General features: G+C 40.0%; 1 protein-coding gene across 9 annotated transcripts in view; it reads right to left on the reverse strand.

Annotated features, from left to right (window-relative positions):
* Positions 1–2,065: 2,065 nt before the first annotated feature.
* Positions 2,066–22,646, reverse strand: part of HNRNPC (heterogeneous nuclear ribonucleoprotein C (C1/C2)) — a 64,669-nt gene continuing 44,088 nt past the window's right edge. For 3 of the 9 annotated variants that reach the window (XM_011976245.1, XM_011976246.1, XM_011976248.1), the window contains 6 exons: positions 22,364–22,439; positions 21,685–21,732; positions 4,464–4,621; positions 3,326–3,439; positions 2,924–3,084; positions 2,066–2,824 (listed from right to left, as the gene is read on the reverse strand). In XM_011976245.1, the coding sequence (XP_011831635.1) occupies positions 2,741–2,824; positions 2,924–3,084; positions 3,326–3,439; positions 4,464–4,621; positions 21,685–21,732; positions 22,364–22,439 (641 nt within the window). In that variant the 3' untranslated portion in view covers positions 2,066–2,740. Of the gene's footprint in view, positions 2,825–2,923; positions 3,085–3,325; positions 3,440–4,463; positions 4,622–21,684; positions 21,733–22,324; positions 22,440–22,646 lie in introns of all 9 variants that reach the window. The other 6 variants (XM_011976241.1, XM_011976242.1, XM_011976243.1 and 3 more) reach the window with 4 other exon arrangements.

Raw genomic sequence — 22,646 nt, forward strand, 5'->3', positions numbered from 1 at the left:
AGAGTCAACTCAATTCCTACTTTGCAGGGCCCAGGGTTAAGTAATGTCACACCGACTAAAAGCATATCATCTGATAAATGGTCTTTAAAAACACTAGCCCCTTTCCCAAAAAGTCTGTACTTATCTGCATTGGATCAGATTTCAAAAAGCATTTTACCATATGGTATTTCAATCCCGGTCTCTACTTTGCTACAGTTTTGGCCTAGGAACCTAAATGTCAAAGTATTAAATGAGCACACCTGTTGATTATAGAAAACCTAGAGTACTGTTGTCTTAAACACATGAGGAAATTTAATCCACAGTAGCCTAAAACCAAGAATGTGAAACGACTTCCTCATCAACACAAACTAGAGATGTTAGTATTCCAACAATAACCCTACCATATGTATGTGTAGATTTTCAATGTGTGATCATGCTCTACAGCTATCTGCAAAAGTAACTGCGGCTAATTAAAAGTAATGGCAAAAGGCACAATTACTTTTGCACCAACCTAATATTAAGTGCTTTCCACAGCTTCATTCAATATCTGCTTTCCTACAGAATTAAATGTATAGTTGGCCCTCTGTGTTCGTGGGTTTTACACATGCAGATTCAGCCAACTATAGATCGAAAATACTAGTAAAGAAAAAAACTTTAAAAAGTAACAATACAAATAAAAGTAGTTACAACTATTTACATACCATTTACATTTTATCAGGTATTTTAATGTAGAGATGATTTAAAGTATACAGGAGAATATGCATAGGTTACATACAAATACTATGCCATTTTATGTAAGGGACTTGAGCATCTGCAGATTGTGGCATTCACAGCTAAATAGACTGCTCTGTGCGGGGAAAGAGGCCCTACAGTGAAGTGAAAAGTAGACACTTGATTGTGGACTAATTTTTCCAGTATTTCCCAAAAACTTACAGCTAACAACATAATATTAAACATGTTTTATTAGCATCTTATACATCTGACACTCTCTCCTAAGCATCCAGTTTATTTTCTAGTCATGGGTTACTTACTAAAAGTCTATGTAACATGAGCTCACATCAGATCAGAAAACATCAAGTGGGTAGTATTTTTGACCGAATTAACATACAAAAGAAATTGCCTATATCATGTATATGGGCTCCAAGGGTAGTTCATAGTTCAGCCTCTTCATTCTTTTCTGCTTGTGTCACCTGATATAGAAAATGATCTATAAAATCCTTATAAATAAGACATGAGTTTTGCCTGTAATGAGTAGGATGAAAAAAGGCCAGTGCTGCATGCTATGAAACAACAGCAACTTTATAGGGGAATCCAAGGTTTGTGTGCACAAAAATTATAAACGCCATTTTCTGCTGTGCTGGAAAAACTGAAGTTTAAAACACAAATCAACTAAGCCTTTCAAGGATGAGGTATCACAACACTGGTAGCTGTTTAATATATTCATTTTAAGTAAGACTGGATGCTAAAAATACAATAACTGTAATTAATAAAGTTGAGGGAAAACACAAAAATCAGCTAATAGCGGTAAAAGATCATTTAGGGTAAAATAAATGTAACATTCTTTATGTTCTCAATCACCTGGGAAGGCAAGACTGTGGAGTATCAGGAAATAAGAGTTTTCTCGTTTTCAGTAACATGGAGATATACACTTCAGAATTCAGAAGGTAACTGAGGCTATAAATAGTAATTAAAAGAACAAAACAGAAGCAAGCAGGGGGAGTTCCATTGTCCAGCTGTTGCAATTTTCCTGAAATCTTGTTTTTGAGTCTCTCCTATTTAAGGACAAAACAATTTAGCACACAACAAAAACCTCAAAAAGGGTGCCAGTTGGACCACAAAGCACTGAACTTTCATTAGGATGTAAAAGCCATTTTGAAAAACAATCGCCACTGTATGTCAAGTTATTTGACTCCTCAATGCAACATGCAACTCAATGAAATATAATTTGAGTAGTGTTGTGTTGGTATGTATCATGATTATGACTCCAAGAAAAATGTATCTAGTACATTCTAGAGGTTTTGTGGAGGACGCTGTAAAACAAAGTTTGAAGTAAACAATAATAAAATACAAAAATAAAAAACCAGGGTTTTTTTTCTCCAAATTCCTGGTTTAATAAGGACTTGTTTATTTTGAGGAAAAAAGGTCCCAAACATCAGGCTGTTCACAAAAATAACCCACAGTATCAACTTTAGAAAACAAATCTTAAGACTATAACACTAATTATTTTTCTAGAGGATGCATTTGACATGCCAACTCTCATTCACAAAAATACATTGTTACATTTGTGTTGAACTGCCCCACACAGCACACTAATGTGGGGGTGTAACACACATACTTCTAACTCAAAGCTGCTTTCAGGAGCTACTCAACTAAATGAGATTGCCTTTGCAGTTAGGGAAGCAACTACTGAACTTATGTATGAATGAAAAGAACTGTACTCCCTGCATAACAAGAGATTATTTTGGAGACAGTTGATAAAAACCATACATCCTTTTTATTGTTAAGTCATAAAGAGGTATCAAAATTAAAAGCAAAAATTACAGGGTAAGACTTAACAAAACTACTAGGAGCGTCAAAGGAAGTGAAAATGGGACTAGGCGCGGGGCAATATGAATTAATGAACATGGGAAGGACAAGGATGGGGAGAACAGTGAGCATGTGCTGAAGATACTAGGGGAGAGGATCTGGTGAAAAATTTGATCTTAGACAAGCGCCTAGGTAAAGAAATAATGGGATAAGATTTCTAAACCCCACTATGTGCTTAAGAGTCATCCTCGCCATTGGCGCTGTCTCTGTCATCCTCTCCTTCCTCAGCCTCTTTTTCATCATCCTTGATCAACTCCAGCTGTGAGAAACAGACACAAATAGGATGGAGTTAGAGGCACTCCATGTGTCCCTGAGCCCCCCTCCACCACCTTTTTCTTTCCTTTCCCGTGGTTTTCACCTGGTCATCCCCCCGATCTTCATTATCATCATCATCCAGTAGGTCCCCCTCCTCAGCAGAGTCATCTGCACCCCCCTCAGACTCCATCTTCACATTAGTCTCATCTTTCTTCACGGAGCTGCTGCTCTGCTCCTCTTCTGACTTATCGTTCTTCATCTCTACTGGGGATGAGAAGGACAAGTCTGTCTAGGGGCAGTAATGTCCACAGGATGTAGACAATCCCCACTAAGGATCACAGAACTGCAGCACAAATCTAAATCCTCCCACACAAATAGCCTTCCCAATTCACACTCCCCAAGTTTCATATTACATTGCTTTATATTCCACTATTCCAACATACACTTTCAAGTGCCTTACGTAACTAACCCAACTATATACCCAACAAGCAGAAAACCCATTTACCTGCTTGTTTGCTCTGTTCCTTTTCAATTTTTTCCAGGTTTTCCAGGAGAGAATCCACTTTTTGTTTTATCTGGGTCAGCTCCTTCTTAATGGCCTGAAGGTCGTCTCCTTTCACTTTAACATAAACAAAATAATGGATTAAAATCAAATGTACAGAAGATATGAGTTAGCAAATACACTGGCACTAGACTACATCAGGAGCACCCAGGGAGAAACAGAGCCAGTACAGATTTCCCTGTAATAAAGGCCCTTGGTTCTACTATAAAGCTTATAATTACTTACTGTAATTTTTTTTTTTAAAGTATCTTTTAGACTTGGGTTTTCGCTACATTGCCCAGTTCTGAGTGCAGTGACTATTCACAGGTATGATCACAGTGAACTCCGGGCCTCATGCAATCCTCCCACCACAGCCTAGATCCCCAGGGTCTTAGCCTCCCCCTAAGCATCTGGGGCTACAGGCGTAAGTCACTGCATCAGACCTTCTGTTGTTTTACTGCCTTCCATATTTCCAGTTACAGGAGTTCAATACAGAAAAGTTTAAAAATCAATATATTGAACACTATCTGAATTTTAGTTTTTAAATAACCCACAAAAAAACCCTCAGAAACTTAACACACACCTCAACTAAATAAAGTCAAATGACATCTTTCAAATCACCTAGCTGTTGCAGTCTAGAATTGGCCACTCAGTCACAATCTCGTCTCCTCCATTATTTTGGATTTTTAAAATTATTTTTCTTGAGATGGAGTTCGCTCTTATCACCCAGGCTGGAATGCAATGGCACAATCTCGGCTCACTGCAACCTCTGCCTCCTGGGTAAAAGCGATTCTCCTGCCTCAGCCTCCCAATTAGCTAGGATAATATGCATGCACCTCCATCCCTGGCTAATTTTTTGTATTTTCAGTAGAGATGGGGTTCCTCCATGTTGGACAGGCTGGTCTCGAACTCCCGACCTCAGGTGATCCGCCTGCTGGGCCTCCCAAAGTGGTGGGATTACAGGCATGAGCCACCACACAGCTGGCCTCTTCCATTATTTTGAATACACAAAGTCATGTGGCACAACAATATTTTAACTGCATTAGCTTCTCTATTTCAAAACACAAGAGATACCAAAATCACAAAATGAAATAATACATACACTTTCCAGACTTGGAAGATCCCCGCTGTCCACTCTTAGAATTGAAGCCACTTTTGCCCCTTCGTGAGGTGTTTCCTGATACACGCTGACGTTTCGAGGGCACTACAGCCCGAGCAATAGGAGGAGGAGGAGGTACACGTGCTGGGTAACTGTACATCCTATTGGATAAACGGAAAATGGAATTCATTCAAACCTAACATTATCTCAGCACAATTCAACATACCTTATGATAAATAATAAACGAATATTGTCTCTCAGTCATTTCTTTTTATTAAATTTCATTAAGAAGGCCAGCAAAAATCTCCATAGTGGGGTTTAGAAATCTTATCCTATTATTTCTTTACCTAGGCATATAAAATAGTTTTAATATTGCAGCAACTTTTCCTTACGAAAATCATACATATCAAATTATATGGTTGGCTGGCCTTTAGCACTGGATATAAATGGTTTCTCTGTACTAGTGGAAGTATTAACAGGGCATTTATTATAATGAATAGCCTTTGTTTGGATCTTATTCTTTTCATATATACATTACAAAAAACAATTCAAATACTCTTAAAAAGGTTCCAATTAAAAGGGTATGTAAACAGTGGTATTTAGCATTAGCGAAATCTGATTCTTTTCACCCACAGAAGCACAAAAATTATTACAACTAGTGATAAAAGGTTGAACCACATAAAATTTCAGATCTATAAAATCAGGGCAATTTCATGTAACTGGGAATCATAGCAAAATGTGTTGGCTGGGTATAAATACTACTGATATAAAATATCTCATATAAAAACAGGTAGTATTATTTCTAACTAAATTTACACTTAATTCCAACAGGGCAGAGACCACTGTCTATCTTGTTCACTATTTACCTGTGTCTAAATTCACTGGCCAGTACACACTTAGCACTCAAATAAATACTGGTTGCTCAACTAACTGATGTTTCTATTAGAAATCTTAATTCCAGGCCAGGTGCGGTGGCTCCAGCCTGTAATCCCAGCACTTTGGGAGGCCGAGATGGGCGGATCACGAGGTCAGGAGATCGAGACCATCCTGGCTAACACAGTGAAACCCCATCTCTACTAAAAAATACAAAAAACTAGCCGGGCGAGGTGGCGGGCACCTGTAGTCCCAGCTACTCAGGAGGCTGAGGCAGGAGAATAGCGTGAACCCAGGGGGCGGAACTTGCAGTGAGCTGAGATCCGGCCACTGCACTCCAGCCTGGGTAACAGAGCGAGACTACGTCTCGGGAAAAAAAAAAAAAAAAAAGAAATCTTAATTTCAAATGTCTTATAATAATAAATTTAGTATCCCAGTGATTGATAAAGATACTCCAAAGCAGTAGCTTGGTACACTTACATTTGTAAAGAGAAAATTCAAAACAGAACAAATACTTCTTACATGGACATCAGTTCTAAACTTTATACATTCCACATTGTCATTTCCATTGTGGCAACATATGAAAAAGTCCTTTAATTCTACAAGGTTTTTAAAAATGCAACTAACTTAATGCAAAGGCCCAGGTACTCTATAAAAATACACCTACCAACTGCTCTGCCTAACTCCAAAGATTTCTTAAAAAATAAATGTGATGTAATCAAGAACTTTAAAAATTTTATGAATCATCTTTGTCATGATACTCCCTCTTATACATATACAATGGTGGCAAGTTATTCTGAGTTGTAGTATCTCCAATCTTCCTGTAGTAAAAACATTTACAAGATCTCATTGCTAATTCTCTCCCCTGTTAACCTAAAGTGTTTTCCACGCTAGATCAACAAAGTAATGTTTAATCTTGTCCCAAGAGTGGCTATGGACAGGAACATTTTCCTAAATTAAAAAAGAGCAAGGAAAGCTGAGGTGGGAAGACTGGTTGAGCCCAGGAGGTGAGAGAATACCATGACTGCACCACGGCACTTGAACCTGGGGAACAGAGCAACACTGTCTCAAAAGAAAAAGAAAAAAAAGTTGGCATTTCCCCTAAGTATGGTTAATCTGTTAGTTTAATCCATTCATGGGAATTAACGCAAAAAAAAAAAAAAAAACTAACTTTTTATTATCACTACTTTCCCATTTTGTCAAACTTTTGCTCTTTTTGACCAAAATATTTCAAAGTTTGATACAGAAACTATAAAATATCAGTGTTCAGAAACTGATACCCTTTGTGTGAGATAACACTTGCACAAATTGCGTAATAACAATTTCTGGAGGTAAATCAAAATGAGTTATCCGTATCCATGAGCATTAAACTGAGCTTAAGCCCCAGTCCAATGGATATATCTAATCTACCTCCTAAGCCACTAACCTTCACCGGCACCTGCATCTAAACCAACGAGCTAGCTACCTAGTTCCCTACTGTCACTGGAATTTCCTTTTAAAACCTACTATTTCATCTGACCATAACCAAAATGAAGCAAGTAATACAATTTTGTTTTGAATCTATGTAACAGTCCCATGAACACAATCAGGAGTCAAATTCTCTACTTTTCTGAAGAAAAATATTTCACACTATTTCAGCCAGTAGGGCTTAAAGGACTTTTAGTTACACAGAATGCTGCTCAGGCAGAAATGGACTCTCATTCACATTTGAGGAAGTAGTCCTTGCCTCGAAAAATGTTGAGGATAAGTGTGAAAATAGAAAAAAAACATACATAGTTGTGACAACCTTTAAGTTAAAAGGGATATATATTAAGAAGCTCAGTATGACTACTTCAAGCACCAGCTAAAAATTAACTAGAAATTCTCACTGAGAAAGCTATACAATAGGCAACAATAGCTGCTGATTATTTACTGATTAAGCCTAGGCTGTTTAAAATCTTTTACCAGGGGAAAAAGAATTATCTCTAGGAGAATTATAACTGTACCCATAATCAAACTCGATGGTTAAGTGTTGGCATAAAATCAAGTCAGATTAAAAGTAATTAACTACCTCTTGAAAGAAATTAAAACACTCTAGAGACATTAATTACCTGAACAGATTAAGACAAAACACAGCCGGGCGCGGTGGCTCAAGCCTGTAATCCCAGCACTTTGGGAGGCCGAGATGGGCGGATCACGAGGTCAGGAGATCGAGACCATCCTGGCTAACACTGTGAAACCCCGTCTCCACTAAAAAATACAAAAAAACTAGCCGGGCGAGGTGGCGGGCGCCTGTAGTCCCAGCTACTTGGGAGACTGGCGGAGCTTCCAGTGAGCTGAGATCTGGCCAATGCACTCCAGCCTGAGCAACAGAGCGAACTCCACCTCAAAAAACAAAACAAAACAAAAAAGACAAAACACACCAGCCAGGCATGGAAACTCATGCCTGTAACCCCAACATTTTGGGAGGTGGAGGCAGGCAGATCATGAGGCCAGGAGTTCAAGAAACGCCTGAAGAACATGGTGAAATCCCATCTCTACTAAAAATACCAAAATTAGCTGGGCATGCTGGCACACACCTGTAATTCCAGCTACTCAGGAGGGCTCAGGCAGGAGAACTGCTTGAACCCAGAAGGCAGAGGTTGCAGTAAGCTGAGATCATGTCATTGCACTCCAGCCTCAGTGACAGAGCAAGACTCCGTCTTTTAAAAAAAAGAAAAGAAAAAAAAAAGACAAAACACACCAGCTGGATGCAGTGGCACACCTGTAATCTCAGCTACTCAGGAGGCTTGAACAGAGGAAGGAAGCAGCGGGGGTTGCAGAGAGCCACTGTGCTCCAGCCTGGGAGACAGAGTAAAAGCTTTTATCTCCCCTACCACAAAAAAAAAAGACAAAGAATGTCTACCCCAATCTCCAAATGTAAAAGCATTACAAGACACGTACTAAGAAAAGGTTTTCAAAGGGAAGATTCTTAAATCGAAATTCTGACCGTAAGACATTAGCTGCAACACAGTGACATTTCCTGAGCCTCAAAAACCTGACTAATAAGACATGTCAACACTATACCAGAGTAGAAAAAATTAGAAGTTAATCTATTAATAAAGCTATCATTTGGTGCATGGACTTACTTAATGGACCACAGCTGGTTCTCATCTTAAAAATGTCAACAGATTTTGCCAGACAGGGTGGCTCACACCTGTAATCCCAGCACTTTGGGAGGCTAAGGTGGGCTGCTCATTTGAGGCCAGGAGATGGAGACAGGCCTGACCAACATGGTGAAACCCAGTGTCTACTAAAAATACAAAAACTTAGCCAGGTGTGGTGGCACACTCCTGTAATCTCAGGTACTGAGGGGGCTGAGGGACAAGAATCGCTTGAACCTAAGAGGTGGAGGTCGTATGTCAAGATCGCACCACTGCACTCCAGCATGGATCACAGGGTAAGACTCTGTCTCAAAACAAAAATTAAGAGAACCAAAGAAGCCGTTTTTATGAACTACCAATTGATGACAGACATCTGCCTCAAACTCTTAACTGTGTGGATAAAAAGAAAAACTGATATAAAAGTTTAATATAGGTTTACATTACAATTTAAATAACAATACGTCAAACTGTGACCAAGAATAAAATCTATTCATAATGTAGTTGGAATTCTTGCTTTTGTGCTTAAAAATAAAATCAACCAGCAAAATTTCTGTACCTTGTGTTTTATTTCTAAACTGAAATAGATGATTTCTAATGTTATTTGCAAGTACTTCACCACAAACATCTGTCTTGGTTAGTCTAGCACCAGTTTACCCAGATACTATCAACTGCAAGCACCACTCATTTAAAATATAAAATGATTAAATTGTAAACCAGTATCTCATTTGCTCACCACTGGAGCTATACAAGGTATTCACCACATGGGGAAACTAACATAATTTTTAAAGAAAATATAATTCTGGTAATTAAGGGGGAAAAAATGGAAACAGGTTATTACCACATTGTTGGGTTAGCCTTGTCCAAAGATCACTGATACGGGTTGGGGAACACCACATACATCCCTACTACCAAGAATAGGTAGCAATAGCTCCTATATTGAGCCAATAGCATCAATCAATAATTGGTTCTGTAATATTCTATCAGAAAGAATTACAGATATTAGTATTTAGGGATATTTTTGCAAATTCTAAGTCATTTGACTGAAAATGGCTCCACTGACTGACAACTTGGAAACAGAGAAGAAAAAATACATTAAATGTACATACTTATTTTAAGAGGAATAAAATTTGACATCTTAAAATATGCAAGATAGTATATTGAGGGAAAAAGTGATTTCATTAGGAAACTATCTTAACACAAAACCAGACAATTTGAAAATGCACCTGAAAACTTTCTGAGTCAAAAAGAATCTAGTCTGTAACATGCAGGTTGCTTGAGTCCTAGATCAATCCTCAATTCAGAAACTTGACTGGATTGAAAACTGTTTTAAGAAAGGGGGAAAAAAAGAATCCCTGGCTTTTCTTCTGTATATGGCCTCAGCCTCCCAAGTAGCTTGGATTACAGGTACACGAAAATTACCAAAACAAGCCAAACTAGGTTTTGTAATTTTTGTAGAGATGGAGTTTCACCATGTTATTAGCCATGCTGGTCGTGAACTCCACCAGTCTCAACCTCCCGAAGTGCTGCAATTACAGGCATGAGCCACCGTGCGCAGTACCAAAGAATTTTAACATTATTCATTTGTCATGATATTCAACAATACACATACTCCCATATGTCAGTATCGATGTTCACCAAAGATAAAATTTTAAACCAACAGTGTGGTGCAATTTTTATTTTTTAAACAACTGAAATTGAGGCTAGGCGTAGTAGTTCATGCCTTTAATCCTAGCACTTTCGGAGGCAGAGGCAGACGGATTGCCTGAGGTCAGGAGTTAAAGAGACCAGCCTGGTCAACATGGTGAAACCCAGTTTCTACTAAAATACAAAAAATCAGCAGGGTGTGTGGCACGCACCTATAGTCCCAGCTACTCAGGACTCAGGGGGCTGAGGCACGAGAACTGCTTGAACCTGGGAGGCAGAGGTTGCAGTGAGCTGAGATCCCACCATTGCATTCCAGCCTGGGAGACAAAGCGACACTCTGTCTCCAAAAAAAAAAACTGAAATTGAGTCGCATGCAGTGGCTCTGTGTAATCCCAGCACTTTGGAAGGCCAAGGCAGGCAGACTGCTTGAGCCCAGGAGATCAAGACCAGCCTGTGAGACAAAGAAAAAAAATTGCATTGGCTCATGCCTGTAATCCCAGCACTTTGGGAGGCCGAGGTGGGCCAATCATGAGGTCAGGAGTTCAAGACCAGCCTGGCCAACATGGTGAAACCCCATATCTCTACAAAAATACAAAAATTAGAGCCGGGTATGGTGGCGTGTGCCTGTAATCACAGCTGCTTGGGAGGCGGAGGCAGGAGAATCACTTGAACCCAGGAGGCGGAGGCTGCAGTGAGCCAAGACCACGCCACTGCACTCCAGCCTGGCGACAGAGCGAAGCATTTACAAGGAAGGGAGGAAGGGAGGAAGGGAGGGAGGGAAGAAAAGGAAGAAAAGGAAGGAAGGAAGGAAGGAGGGAGGGAGGGAAGGAAGGAAGGAAGGAAAAGAAAAAGAAAAAAAATAAAAAGAAAAAAATTAAGTATTTTTAAAATAAAGCTGAAATTACATAACAGTATTTTGAAGAACATGAGCCCAATGATTCCTTTATTCTCATGCCTTTATTCTCATTTTATCAAGATAGAAGAGTAAAATACAATAAAATAAATTACAAAAATAAAATACAATAAAATAAAATACAAAAAAATCCTTACAATAAAATTGTTTTCAAGGAACAGATATGATTGCTAGGGAACAGAGTGAAGGAAAAGTGGTTGAAGACAAAGGTGTATTTCAGAGAATTGGGAACTATTTCTATCTTGGTTATAGTGATGGTTTTATGACTATGCATTTTGTAAATCAAATCTGATGCAGGAATTATACACCAAAAGGGTGATTTTTATTGTATGTTTTCTATGCTGACTCCAATTTCTACCTTTCCATTCACCTGAAATACCTGTGTGAGATTTCTGCCTTTACCAGTACCTACCTTTGTCAAAGGTCACCAATGACACTGCTAATTCAAAAAGACATTTTCTAAATTCTCCCACTACTTGAACTATTAATGACATGTGACAGAGCTCGTTTGCCTTTCTACTCTTTTGACATATGTTCATACAGCTTCCAAGATACTTCATGCTTCTATGTTTTGTCCTATTTTTCATTTTGGCATTTTCAATCTCCTTTGCTCATTTTTTCCTTATCACCACATTCTTTAAAGGTCACAGTACCCCCAGAATCTCTTTTCTGTTTCCACTCATCCAGTATTGTGGTTTTATAAACTCTAAGCAGATGACTCCCTTAGAACCATATAAACAACTGCTTAATCTCTCTCTAAATGGATCAACTTTAACATGTCCACAACTGATCTATGATATTTGCTCCTCACCTTAGCTCCTCCCAATCACTATCACTGTAAATTCCATAATTCCAGTTGTCCAGACAAAAACATTGGCTACAACTCTGATTCCTCTCTCAGGCCTCACAACACAAGCAAATTTCTCAGCATCACCTTCAAAATCCATCTGCTTTTTTTTTTTTCTTTTTTTTTTTTTTTTTTGAGACGGAGTCTGGTCTGGCTCTGTTGCCCAGGCTGGAGTGCAGTGGCCGGATATCAGCTCACAGGAAGCCCTGCCTTCCGGGTTTACGCCATTCTCCTGCCTCAGCCTCCCGAGTAGCTGGGACTACAGGTGCCCGCCACCACGCCCGGCTAGTTTTTTGTATTTTTTAGTAGAGACGGGGTTTCACCAAGTTAGCCAGGATGGTCTCGATCTCCTGACCTCGTGATCCGCCCGTCTCGGCCTCCCAAAGTGCTGGGATTACAGGCTTGAGCCACCGCGCCCGGCCCCATCTGCTTTTCAACACTCCCATTGCCGTTTCTGTGGTCCCACCAAAAATCACTGCTTGTCTGGTGGATAAATCTAATAGCCACCCATTATCTTTCTCAATAAGAGTGATCTTGTTAAAATATGAGTAAGACCATCCCATTCTCTTCACAAAGCGTCTAATAGCTTCCCATCTCATTCAAAGTGAAAGCTAAAGACATTATGCCTTATGCCACCACGCCCAGCTAATTTTTTGTATTTTTGGTAGAAATGCGGTTTCACCATGTTAGCGAGGCTGGTCTCGAACTCCTGACCCTCAGGTGATCCACCTGCCTCGGCCTCTCAAAATGCTAGGATTACAGACGTGAGCCACCGCTTTCGCTCCCGGCCTCTATTTCTTATTATAGTATTCCTGCTATATACAATGCCTCACAGCAGGATCATAACAAATAATTGTTGAGTAAATAAATGAAGTTCCCAACTGCTTCTAGGAAATAGTAATCCATAAATCACACAATCAACAATGTGTAACAAACCAAACCCTATCTATGTAATAGCTGAAAAGCCAGAGGATTGCTGTTTTGATTTTCTAGCTTGATAAGGACCAAGGGAGAGGATTTCCCAACGAAAATCAGATAAAAGTTGAATATCATACTTTACCAAAAAATTGAATATATTTTCAAGTTTTTTTTTTTTTTAAATCAGCTGTTGGCCAGGCCCAGTGACTAATACCAGGAGTTTGAGACCAGCCTGGGCAACATGGTGAAACCCCGTCTCTACTAAAAATACAAAAAAAAAAAAGTCAAGTGTGGTGGTGGCACCTGTATTCCAGGAACTCAGGATGATCCTTTGAAACTGGGAGGTAAAGGGGGCAGTGTCAGATGTTGTATTCAAAGTCTTGTTTCCAGAATATATAACAAATCCTATACAAAAATCGGCAAAGCATCTGAATACATTTGTGGAAGAGTAAACAGATGGCTGGGCCAGGGGCAGTGGCTCACACCTGTAATCCGAGCACTTTGGGAGGCCAAGGCAGGCAGATCACGAGGTCAGGAGATTGAGACCATCCTGGCAAACACGGTGAAACCGCGTCTCTACTTAAAAATACAAAAAAATTAGCCAGGCATGGTGGCGTGTGCCTGTAGTCTCAGCTATTCAGGAGGCTGCGGCAGGAGAATGGTGTGAACTCAGAAGACAGAGCTTGAGATGACGCCACTGCACTCCAGCTTGGGTGACAGAGGGAGACTCGGTTTCAAAAAAACAAGGGGGGGAGCTGGAAAGCACATGAAAAGACATTCAATATTTTTGAAGAAAATGCAATTAAATTCTGACTGAGATACCACTACACTCTAGAATGGATAAAAGCAAGAGACAGCTATGAATGTAAGCGGAGGAACTGGAACCTTCCACATGACTGGTGAGAATATAAAAGCGTACAGCCACTTTTAGTAAACAGTTTGGCTGTTGGTCAGGCTGACCATATAATCATCATACAAACCAGCACTTCTCCTAGGTATACATACTTAAAAGAAATGAAAACACATGACCATACAAAAATTTGCATACCAATCTCCATAGCAGATTTTTTTTTTTTTTTTGGGAGACGGAGTCTCGCTCTATCGCCCAGGCTGGAGTGCAGTGGCATAATCTCAGCTCACTGCAAGCTCCGCCTCCCAGGTTCACGCCATTCTCCTGCCTCAGCCTCACCAGTAGCTGGGACTACAGGCGCCTGCCACAAGGCCTGGCTAATTTTTTGTGTTTTTAGTAGAGAGGGGGTTTCACCGTGTTAGCCAGGATGGTCTCGACCTCCTGACCTCGTGATGTGTCCTGTCCCGGGCCTCCCAAAGTGCTGGGATTACAGGCGGGAGCCACTATGCCTGGCCACAGCGGCATTTTCAAAGATGTACCAAAAAACTCAAATGTCCATCAACTGACTAAAGAATAACAAAATGGAGTAACCATAAAAGGAAAGGAAGTACTGATACATGGTACAACATGGATGAACCATGAAAATATTCTAAGAGGACAAAGCCAGTCACAAGACATATATTGTACAATTCCACTTATAGGAATGCCCCAAATAGGCAAATCCGTACAGAAATAATTTGTAGTGTGATAGAATGTTCTAAAATTAGATCATGTTCCTAACTGCACAACTCTGAATTTACTAAAGTGAACTGTATACTTTAAATGGATGAATCTTCTGGTATATGAATTAAATCTCAGTAACGCTAATTAAGGAAAGAAAAAGCAACACCAGCTGGGCATGATGGCTCACGCCTGTAATCCCAGCACTTTGGGAGGCTGAGGCAGCCGGATCTCTAGGTCAGGTGTTCCAGACCAGCCCAGCCAACCAAACACCCCGTCTCTACTAAAGAGCCGGGAGTGGTGGTGTGTGCCTGTCATCCCAGCTACTCAGGAAGCTGAGGCAGGAGAATTGCTTGAACCCAGGAGGCAGAGGCTGCAGTGAGCTGAGATCGCGCCACTGCACTCCAGTCTGGGCCAACAGGGTGAGACTCCATCTCAAAAAGAAAAGCAACACCAAGGAGGCTAACAAAATCTACCTGAAGAATGCCCTCAAGAAGATTTGTAAACACCAGTATTGGGTAAAAATTTAATCAGACCACCACTCAACTCAGTCATACAGCAGATTGATTCAGACCGAAATGCTTCTCCTACAAAGAAGTATCTCCCACCTATTCAACAAGTCCAGGACACAATAAGAAACTAATCTAAAAGGAATACTAAGAAATAAACATTTTATCAAAATTTAAGTCCAGCCAGATGCCAGGGCTCACGCCTATAATCCTAGCACTTTTTGGAGGCCAAGGTGGACACATCGTTTGAGCTCAGGAGTTCAAGATCAGCCTGGGCAACACAGCGAAACCTAATCTCTACTAAAAATACAAAAATTAGCCAGCCATGGTGGCATGTGCCTGTAGTCCCAGCTACTCAGGAGGCTGAGGTAGGAGAATTGTTTGAACCCGGGAGGCAGAGGTTGCAGTGAGCTGTGATGTGCCACCGCACTTGAGCCTGGGCAACAGAGCCAGATCATGTCTCAAAAAACAAAATAGTCTAATAACTGATTTATGTCAAAAGTGTATACTAATCTATGTCACCATCTAAAATCCTTCTGGCACCTATATGTATGACACACAGGTTCCCAAAACAAAGATATAACTAATAGTGTAGCTATGAGCAAATCCAAAACTTCCAAGCCCAGGGTGCCCTCTCCACCTAAAATGACACGTCTCAGAGTCATCTGTTAGCTTTTCAAAGTAGCCTAGAAGTCTCCTACTCTCTGAAACACACGCCTTTCAATGCAGAAAGTCCCCAGTTTTCAAAATTCAAATAACGTATTTTGGCACTCTCTCCTTTCATAAATATAAATATAAACAAACCCATCTCTCAGGTATGGTGTTACTCAAAAACATCAGCTTTTGACTATTATTTTCCTACAAGCATCTACTTTCATACCTTTAGTCCAACCAACCACATCAAGACATATTCTATGTTATGTCATACTACTGTTGTGTCTACTACTACTTCAAAAATTCTCCCAACCTCCTCTTCTCCATTCCAACATTTACAATGTTAACACATCTTTTTTCCTCCAGCCACAGGGCTGTTTCTAAAATATCATCTATAGGACACAATCCCAGAACATGCTATACAAAGCCTTTACAACTAACATTCTTTACAATTTTGTTTTTACAGCTGGCTGCTCCCCAAACGCATTAGGGCCCCTCACAAATCTTTGTTACACGTGTCACCTTTGACCTGTGAGTTCTTGAAGATTTGTCTATTTCTACTGCACTGACATATTAATATATTTAGCTATAGAATAATAACAGCACTCTGAAAACCTGTAATGAAAGAATTTCATACTCCAGTTACTTATATACTGTATTACTAGTCATGCACCATATACAAAATGAGTTAAGCTGAAAAAGTCCTCAGAAAGACCATTGAACTAAACCAGTCTTTTTGAACCAGGCTTCTTGTTCACCAGGTGTGCACCATGTCTCCGCTATCATAATAAAGCCTGTTATCAAATCTGCCAATTTATTGGCATTTTCTATTTCATGTAGCCCAAAGTTCTCCAAATAAGAATGAAAGACGCCAGGAGCAATGGCTCACATCTGTAATCCCAGCACTTTGGGAGGCCAAGGCAGATCACCGGAGGTCAGGAGTTCGAAACCAGTCTGGCCAACATAGTGAAACCCCGTCTCTACTAAAAATAGAAAAAAAATAATAATAATAATAATAATTAGCCAGGCATGGTGGCAGGCACCTGTAGCCCCAGCTAATTGGGAGGCTGATGCAGGAGAATCACTTGAAACTGGGAGGTGGAGGCTGCAGTGGGCCAAGATCGAGCCACTGTACTCCGGCCTGGGCAATAGCGCAAGACTCTGTCTCAAAAAACAGAAAAAAAAAAGAGATGAGAAGAAAAGAGCTGACAGTAAATCAGTCTCTATGAACGCTAGCAAGATGTCCCACAATATGAGAGTTCTTTTAATTCTAAAAGGTGTCCATCCTCAGGCGTAGGAGTTACCTTTTGAGGCTGGTAGCACCAGAGTTTCATTTATGTCTTTAACTGGCAAGTATCCTGGTGTAGGGTCCACGAGATATGACAAAAAAGAATGACTGTCCATAAGTCAGTGATGTATCCTTTTTCAACTGAAATGTCACATCTGTTTTCAATTGAAATGTCACTCACATACCATAAAATTCAACATTTAAAAGGGTGCTGCTCTGTGGTTTTTATTAGTTCTGCAATATCACCACTATCTAATTTGAGAACAATTTCATAGGTGATCAATTATAAGGGAAAGTGGTGCTGCAATTTACTACATCTGAAGAAAATATATCTAGTTTTTATCTAGTTTTAGTATGAAAATACAGTAGTATTTGTGGCACAAATCGGAACACATATATATCAAGCCTTTTATGAGAATTTTTTTAAAGAATAGTGCCAGGTTTGGCCAGGCACAGTGGCTCACGCCTGTAATCCCAGCACTTTGGGAGGCCAAGGTGAGTGGATCATGAAGACAGGTCAGGAGTTCGAGACCAGTCTGGCCAACATAGTAAAACCCCATCTCTACTAATAATACAAAAAATTAGCCAGGTGTGATGGTGTGCACCTGTAATCCCAGCTACTCGGGAGGATGAGGCAGTAGAATCGTGAGAAACCAGGAGGCGGAGGCTGCAGTGAACCGAGATCACACCACTGCATTCTAGCCCAGGCGACAGCATGAGACTCCGTTTCAGAAACAAAAAAAAAGCATAGTGCCAAGGTAGCTGTTGATGAACGTCAATTTCATGTACATGCCAGATCTATTTTTAGATATATTTTTAGAGTACTTCCCAATCTTGCTTAAAAGATCTATTTTTAGAGTACTTCCCAATCTTACTTTTTAAAAGACTCCTCAATAACTATAGCTTTGAATACTTGTGCATTCCCAACATCGTGATAAAAATTCACTTTTATGCCGGGCGCGGTGGCTCAAGCCTGTAATCCCAGCACTTTGGGAGGCCGAGACGGGCGGATCACGAGGTCAGGAGATCGAGACCATCCTGGCTAACACAGTGAAACTCCGTCTCTACTAAAAAATATAAAAACCTAGCCGGTCTAGGTGGCAGGCGCCTCTAGTCCCAGCTACTCGGGAGGCTGAGGCAGGAGAATGGCGTAAACCCAGGAGGCGGAGCTTGCAGTGAGCTGAGATCCAGCCTGGGCGACAGAGCGAGACTCCGTCTCAAAAAAAAAAAAAACAAATTCACTTTTATTACACCACTTTTCACAAAACAAAACCAGTGCCTTCAAATGAGTAATATTAAAAGAGGGTGGGGTGCAGTGGTTCACACGTGTCATCTCAGCACTTTGCGTGGCCAAGGCAGGAAGATCTCTTGAGCCCAGGCGGGTGGAACCACCTGAGGTCAAGAGGTCAAGACCAGCCTGGCCAACGTGGAGCAACAGTCTCCACTGAAAAGACAAAAATCAGTTGAAAATACAAAAATTAGTTGTGTGTAGAGGTGCACACCTGTAATCCCAGCTACCTGGGAGACTGAAGCAGGAGAATCACTTGAACCCAGGAGGAGGCAGAGGTTGCAGTAAGCCGAGATCAACCCACTGCACTCCAGCCTAAGTGCCAGAGTACGGCTCCGTCTCAAAAAAAAAAAGAAAGAAAACCTCCTGGACACTGATTTTTTACTCCCATCTGAGTAGGAAGACCCAGAGCTTTCAAACACCTCTGAGCCAATTTCCCACCTTCTTTTATTAAACAATTCAACATAGTCAATGCAGTATCACTATGTTACCATTTAGAATAAACCTCTAAACCTTATGAAGATGAATCTTCAGAATGACTTCTGAGAAGATATTAATACCATTTTTCTAAGTTGTTATTCCACCAGGTTATACCCAACCTATTTCTCAGGTCCAAACTGACCTAATGTTTTCCAAACCAGCAAATAACTCCTGTATCTGCCCCTCTCCCCACTAACCAAACACTCCTCCCTCCTTTCACCTTCATTAACATCTATCCTATAAGACATGGACTCAATTCTCCAACCTAACTTGAGTAAGTTCCCTTCATGTGGACACCTCCTAAAATTCATTTTCCCAACAAAGATCTCAGTACTATAAAAGTCAGCTCTTTGCCAGCTATTACCTAGTTGCTCCACTAGTTACCAGTTATCATTATCTACTAGCTGACATTAGAACAAAAGTTAGACGTTAAAAGCTGACATTAGAACAAAATAAGACATTACTTTTCATTGACACTCAATAGAACTCAATAGAGCAAAAGAAGACATTACTTTTCACTGACACACAATATGCAGCAATATATCAGACAGTAACTACTAGCATCAGCTGGGGCAAAAATAATTGCAGTTTTGCTTTTTACCGTTCAAAGAAATGTCAAAACCGGAATTACGTTTGCTCCAACCTAATATATTTTTGTCTATTGAAAAACTGAAGAGGTCACCAATTTAAGACCCAATGGCATTGGTAAGAAATGTGAAGACATTTCTGCAAACATGTGATTTCTTTAGATTCCCTGCAGTATGTATCTCATTTTCTCAACTAATGTTTTCCAAAGTCCCCACTCAAATTTTCAAAAACATTCTTATTCACAATGTGCCTTGCCAAGAAAAGACTTCTTAACGTGAACTATTTAATGAGAAGACTGCCACCGTATACTGCTAAAACTTGATACACTCATAATTTAAAACATCAACTGAGAGTCCATGACATCCCTGAAATTATACCCACAAAGTGTGAGTTTATTAAATTGGTCTGAATTGAGCTATGACAAAGAAATAGGATAATAATACACAGAAATACAACCACTTCCGTACTCTTTGCAACAATGATTCTCAACTCTGGACAAAAGAATGCACAGAAAGCACTGAAAAATATTCCAGTACTTAAGAAAGTCTGCAAAAGACCAGTTATTTAAGAATCCCTACAGGAGAAGTTGGCATGAGTATGTTTTAAATGTGGTCAAGCAATTACCATGTGCAGGAAGGATAAAGGGCAGATGCTTTAGACAAACTCACTGAGTTTCGGTGCCTTCAAGACACCTGACCAATAACCCATTTATGCCTAGTGTTCCATTACTGGAATGCTAAGCTTGTTGGAGTTATTTATACCCTACTGCGTTAGGTCTGCATTATCAAGGTCTGATTGCAAAAATTCAAAAAACTGCAATCTCAGGAATAAATGGGTTTAGTTCATTAGTAAAGAAAAGTCCTGATTTATTTTCAACTGGAAGTTCTGCATTGATTCTTATTTTATTTTTTGAGACCGAGTCTCACTCTGTCACCTAGGCTGGAGTGCAGTGGCGCGATCTCAGCTCACTGAAAGCTCCATCTCCCGGGATCAAGCGATTCTCCTGCATCATCCTCCCGAGTAGCTGGGACTACAGGTGCACGCTACCACGCCCAGCTAATTTTTTATTTTTTAGTAGAGACAGGGTTCCACCATATTGGCCAGGCTGGTCTTGAACTCCTGACGCCGTGATCCACCCGCCTTGGCCTCGCAAAGTGCTGGGATTACAGGTGTGAGCCACCGTGCCCGGCCAATTTTTAAGAATTTCAAAAATTTCAACAAAAATAAAAATGAAGAATTACAAAACTCCTTAGTTTTCAAAATGTTCACACATAACTGTAAAAATCTGAGGAAATGGCCAGGCACAGTGGCTCACACTTGTAATCCCAGCACTTTGGGAGGCCACGGTGAGTTAATCACCTGAGTTCAGTAGATCGAGACCAGCCTGGTCAACATGGTAAAATCCAGTCTCTACTAAAAATACAAAAATTAGCTGGGAGTGGTGGTGCATGCCTGTAATCCCAGCTACTTGGGAGGCTGAGGCAGGAGAAGAGCTTGAACCGAGGAGGCGGACGTTGCAGTGAGCCAAAATCACGCCACTTCACTCCAGCCTGGGTGACAAGAGCAAGAGTCCATCCTAAAAAACAACAACAACAACAACAAAAAAAACAACAATCTGAGGAAACCGCTAATGTCAAATAAAAAAAAGAAAACATTTTGATGATGCATTAAGTATGCTCAACCGCACCATCTTAACAGGGCATTCAAGGCCCTTTACAATCTGGATTTAAATTCTTTTTCAGGCCTTACTCTTCTGGCCTTTTAATGACTACCTGCCACATTCTATGACGTTATTTCTCAAACAGAAATTGTATACTTTCATGTCTGACATTTTCAGTGTATACTCTATGGTATTTAACAGCTGACTTGATTCCTTTACACAACTCCCATGCATGACTGATTAACTCAGTTCAAACGTTAAGCATTTGTCAATCAGTAATTTTTACTCCAAAATCAGAGACAGAATTGTTATATACAGCAATAACATTAAAATACTAATGATTGGAACACTGGTATTCTAAGACAAATAGTAGTACTATGCTTCATATAAAGTAATGCGCTTTATATATTGCATTTTTAAAGTGTATTGCATATAATAGTTTGCTCCATATACTTACACATACTGCATGAGTTTAAACACAACAAGCCAAATAAGTCTAACATTTACTTCATGTTAACAGACTGATATCAGATTGTCAATGTGGTAACACTCTTAAGTACATCATTCTATTTCCTGTTTAGTATTTGCTATCATCAGTTCTAAATCTATTACCCAAAGCCACCCATAACCCAGTTCCTAGTCACCACACTCAGCGAATTCTTTTGTATTTTTAGTAGAAACAGGCATTATGAAATAATGCATTAAAATCATTATCACCCTACCTAATAATCTACTTAAGGTTATTTTTTTCTTTTGGAGGAAAGGGAGTATGTTTGGAAACATCTTTGATGTTCATCACCACAAACTAGAAAAACAAAATGGTTCTCATTAATAGCTGTTTAGCAGAAAGACAAAACACTTTTAACATACCTATCATAATAGTCCCGTTGAAAGTCATAGTCCAAGTCAAAAGAGGAGCTGAAAAATAAATACCGAAAAGGGTTAATTTGGAAACGTTGCTACTAATTCACAACATCAGGTGAGGGGAGAACCATGCCAAATAAACCACAACAGATAGATCAACAAGATTAGCACTGAATGATCCCCAATCATTCATACAATAAATCACTCAATTCCAATCACCTTAGACCACTGGAAATGTAGTGGTCAAATTGGTAATTCAGGTTAAAATTCACTAAGATTTCCACATACGACATAGTTAAACTGAACACTGAAAAACAGAACGGTAAACTAAACATTCTTATACCACACTTCTTCCCTCTCTTACTCTCTGGTGTCTTAGAAGCTCAACGATTCTGTAGAAGTATTTCAGGCTATGCTATAAATATCAAACTACTCCTAAATATCAATAGCAAAAACCTCAGGGATTTTTAATTCTCTAGTAATTTTCTCTAGGGCAAAAGAGAGACATATTAACACAAAAATAATAAAACCTTATTTATACACAGATAAAACACAGTACACTTAACCCTCCCCACATCCAGAAAACAGATAGAGAAGATGCCCACTGATGGACACAATGCAGTTATAAATAATAAAGTTTCCGGACCTGAGTAGAGGGGACGGAGAAGGGTGTTCTGTTACTGACCCGTACATCTCCGCTGCAGATCGTTTCACACCTGCTTTTCCTCGGTTCACTTTTGGCTCTGCAGCCAGGTTAATATCTGAAAAACAAAAGCAAAAATTTTAGTGACAACTTTGTATCCAGGTAAAACAAACTACAAAGTTAATTTTTTTATTTTTGAGACATAATTTCGCTTTGTCGCCCAGGCTGGAGTGCAATGGTGCCATCTAGGCTCACGGAAACCTCCACTGCCTGGTTCAAGGGATTCTCCTGCCTCAGCCTCAAGAGTAACTATGACTACAAGCGG

This window comes from Mandrillus leucophaeus, unplaced genomic scaffold (genome assembly GCF_000951045.1).
Source record: "Mandrillus leucophaeus isolate KB7577 unplaced genomic scaffold, Mleu.le_1.0 Scaffold163, whole genome shotgun sequence".
Lineage (NCBI taxonomy): Eukaryota > Metazoa > Chordata > Mammalia > Primates > Cercopithecidae > Mandrillus > Mandrillus leucophaeus.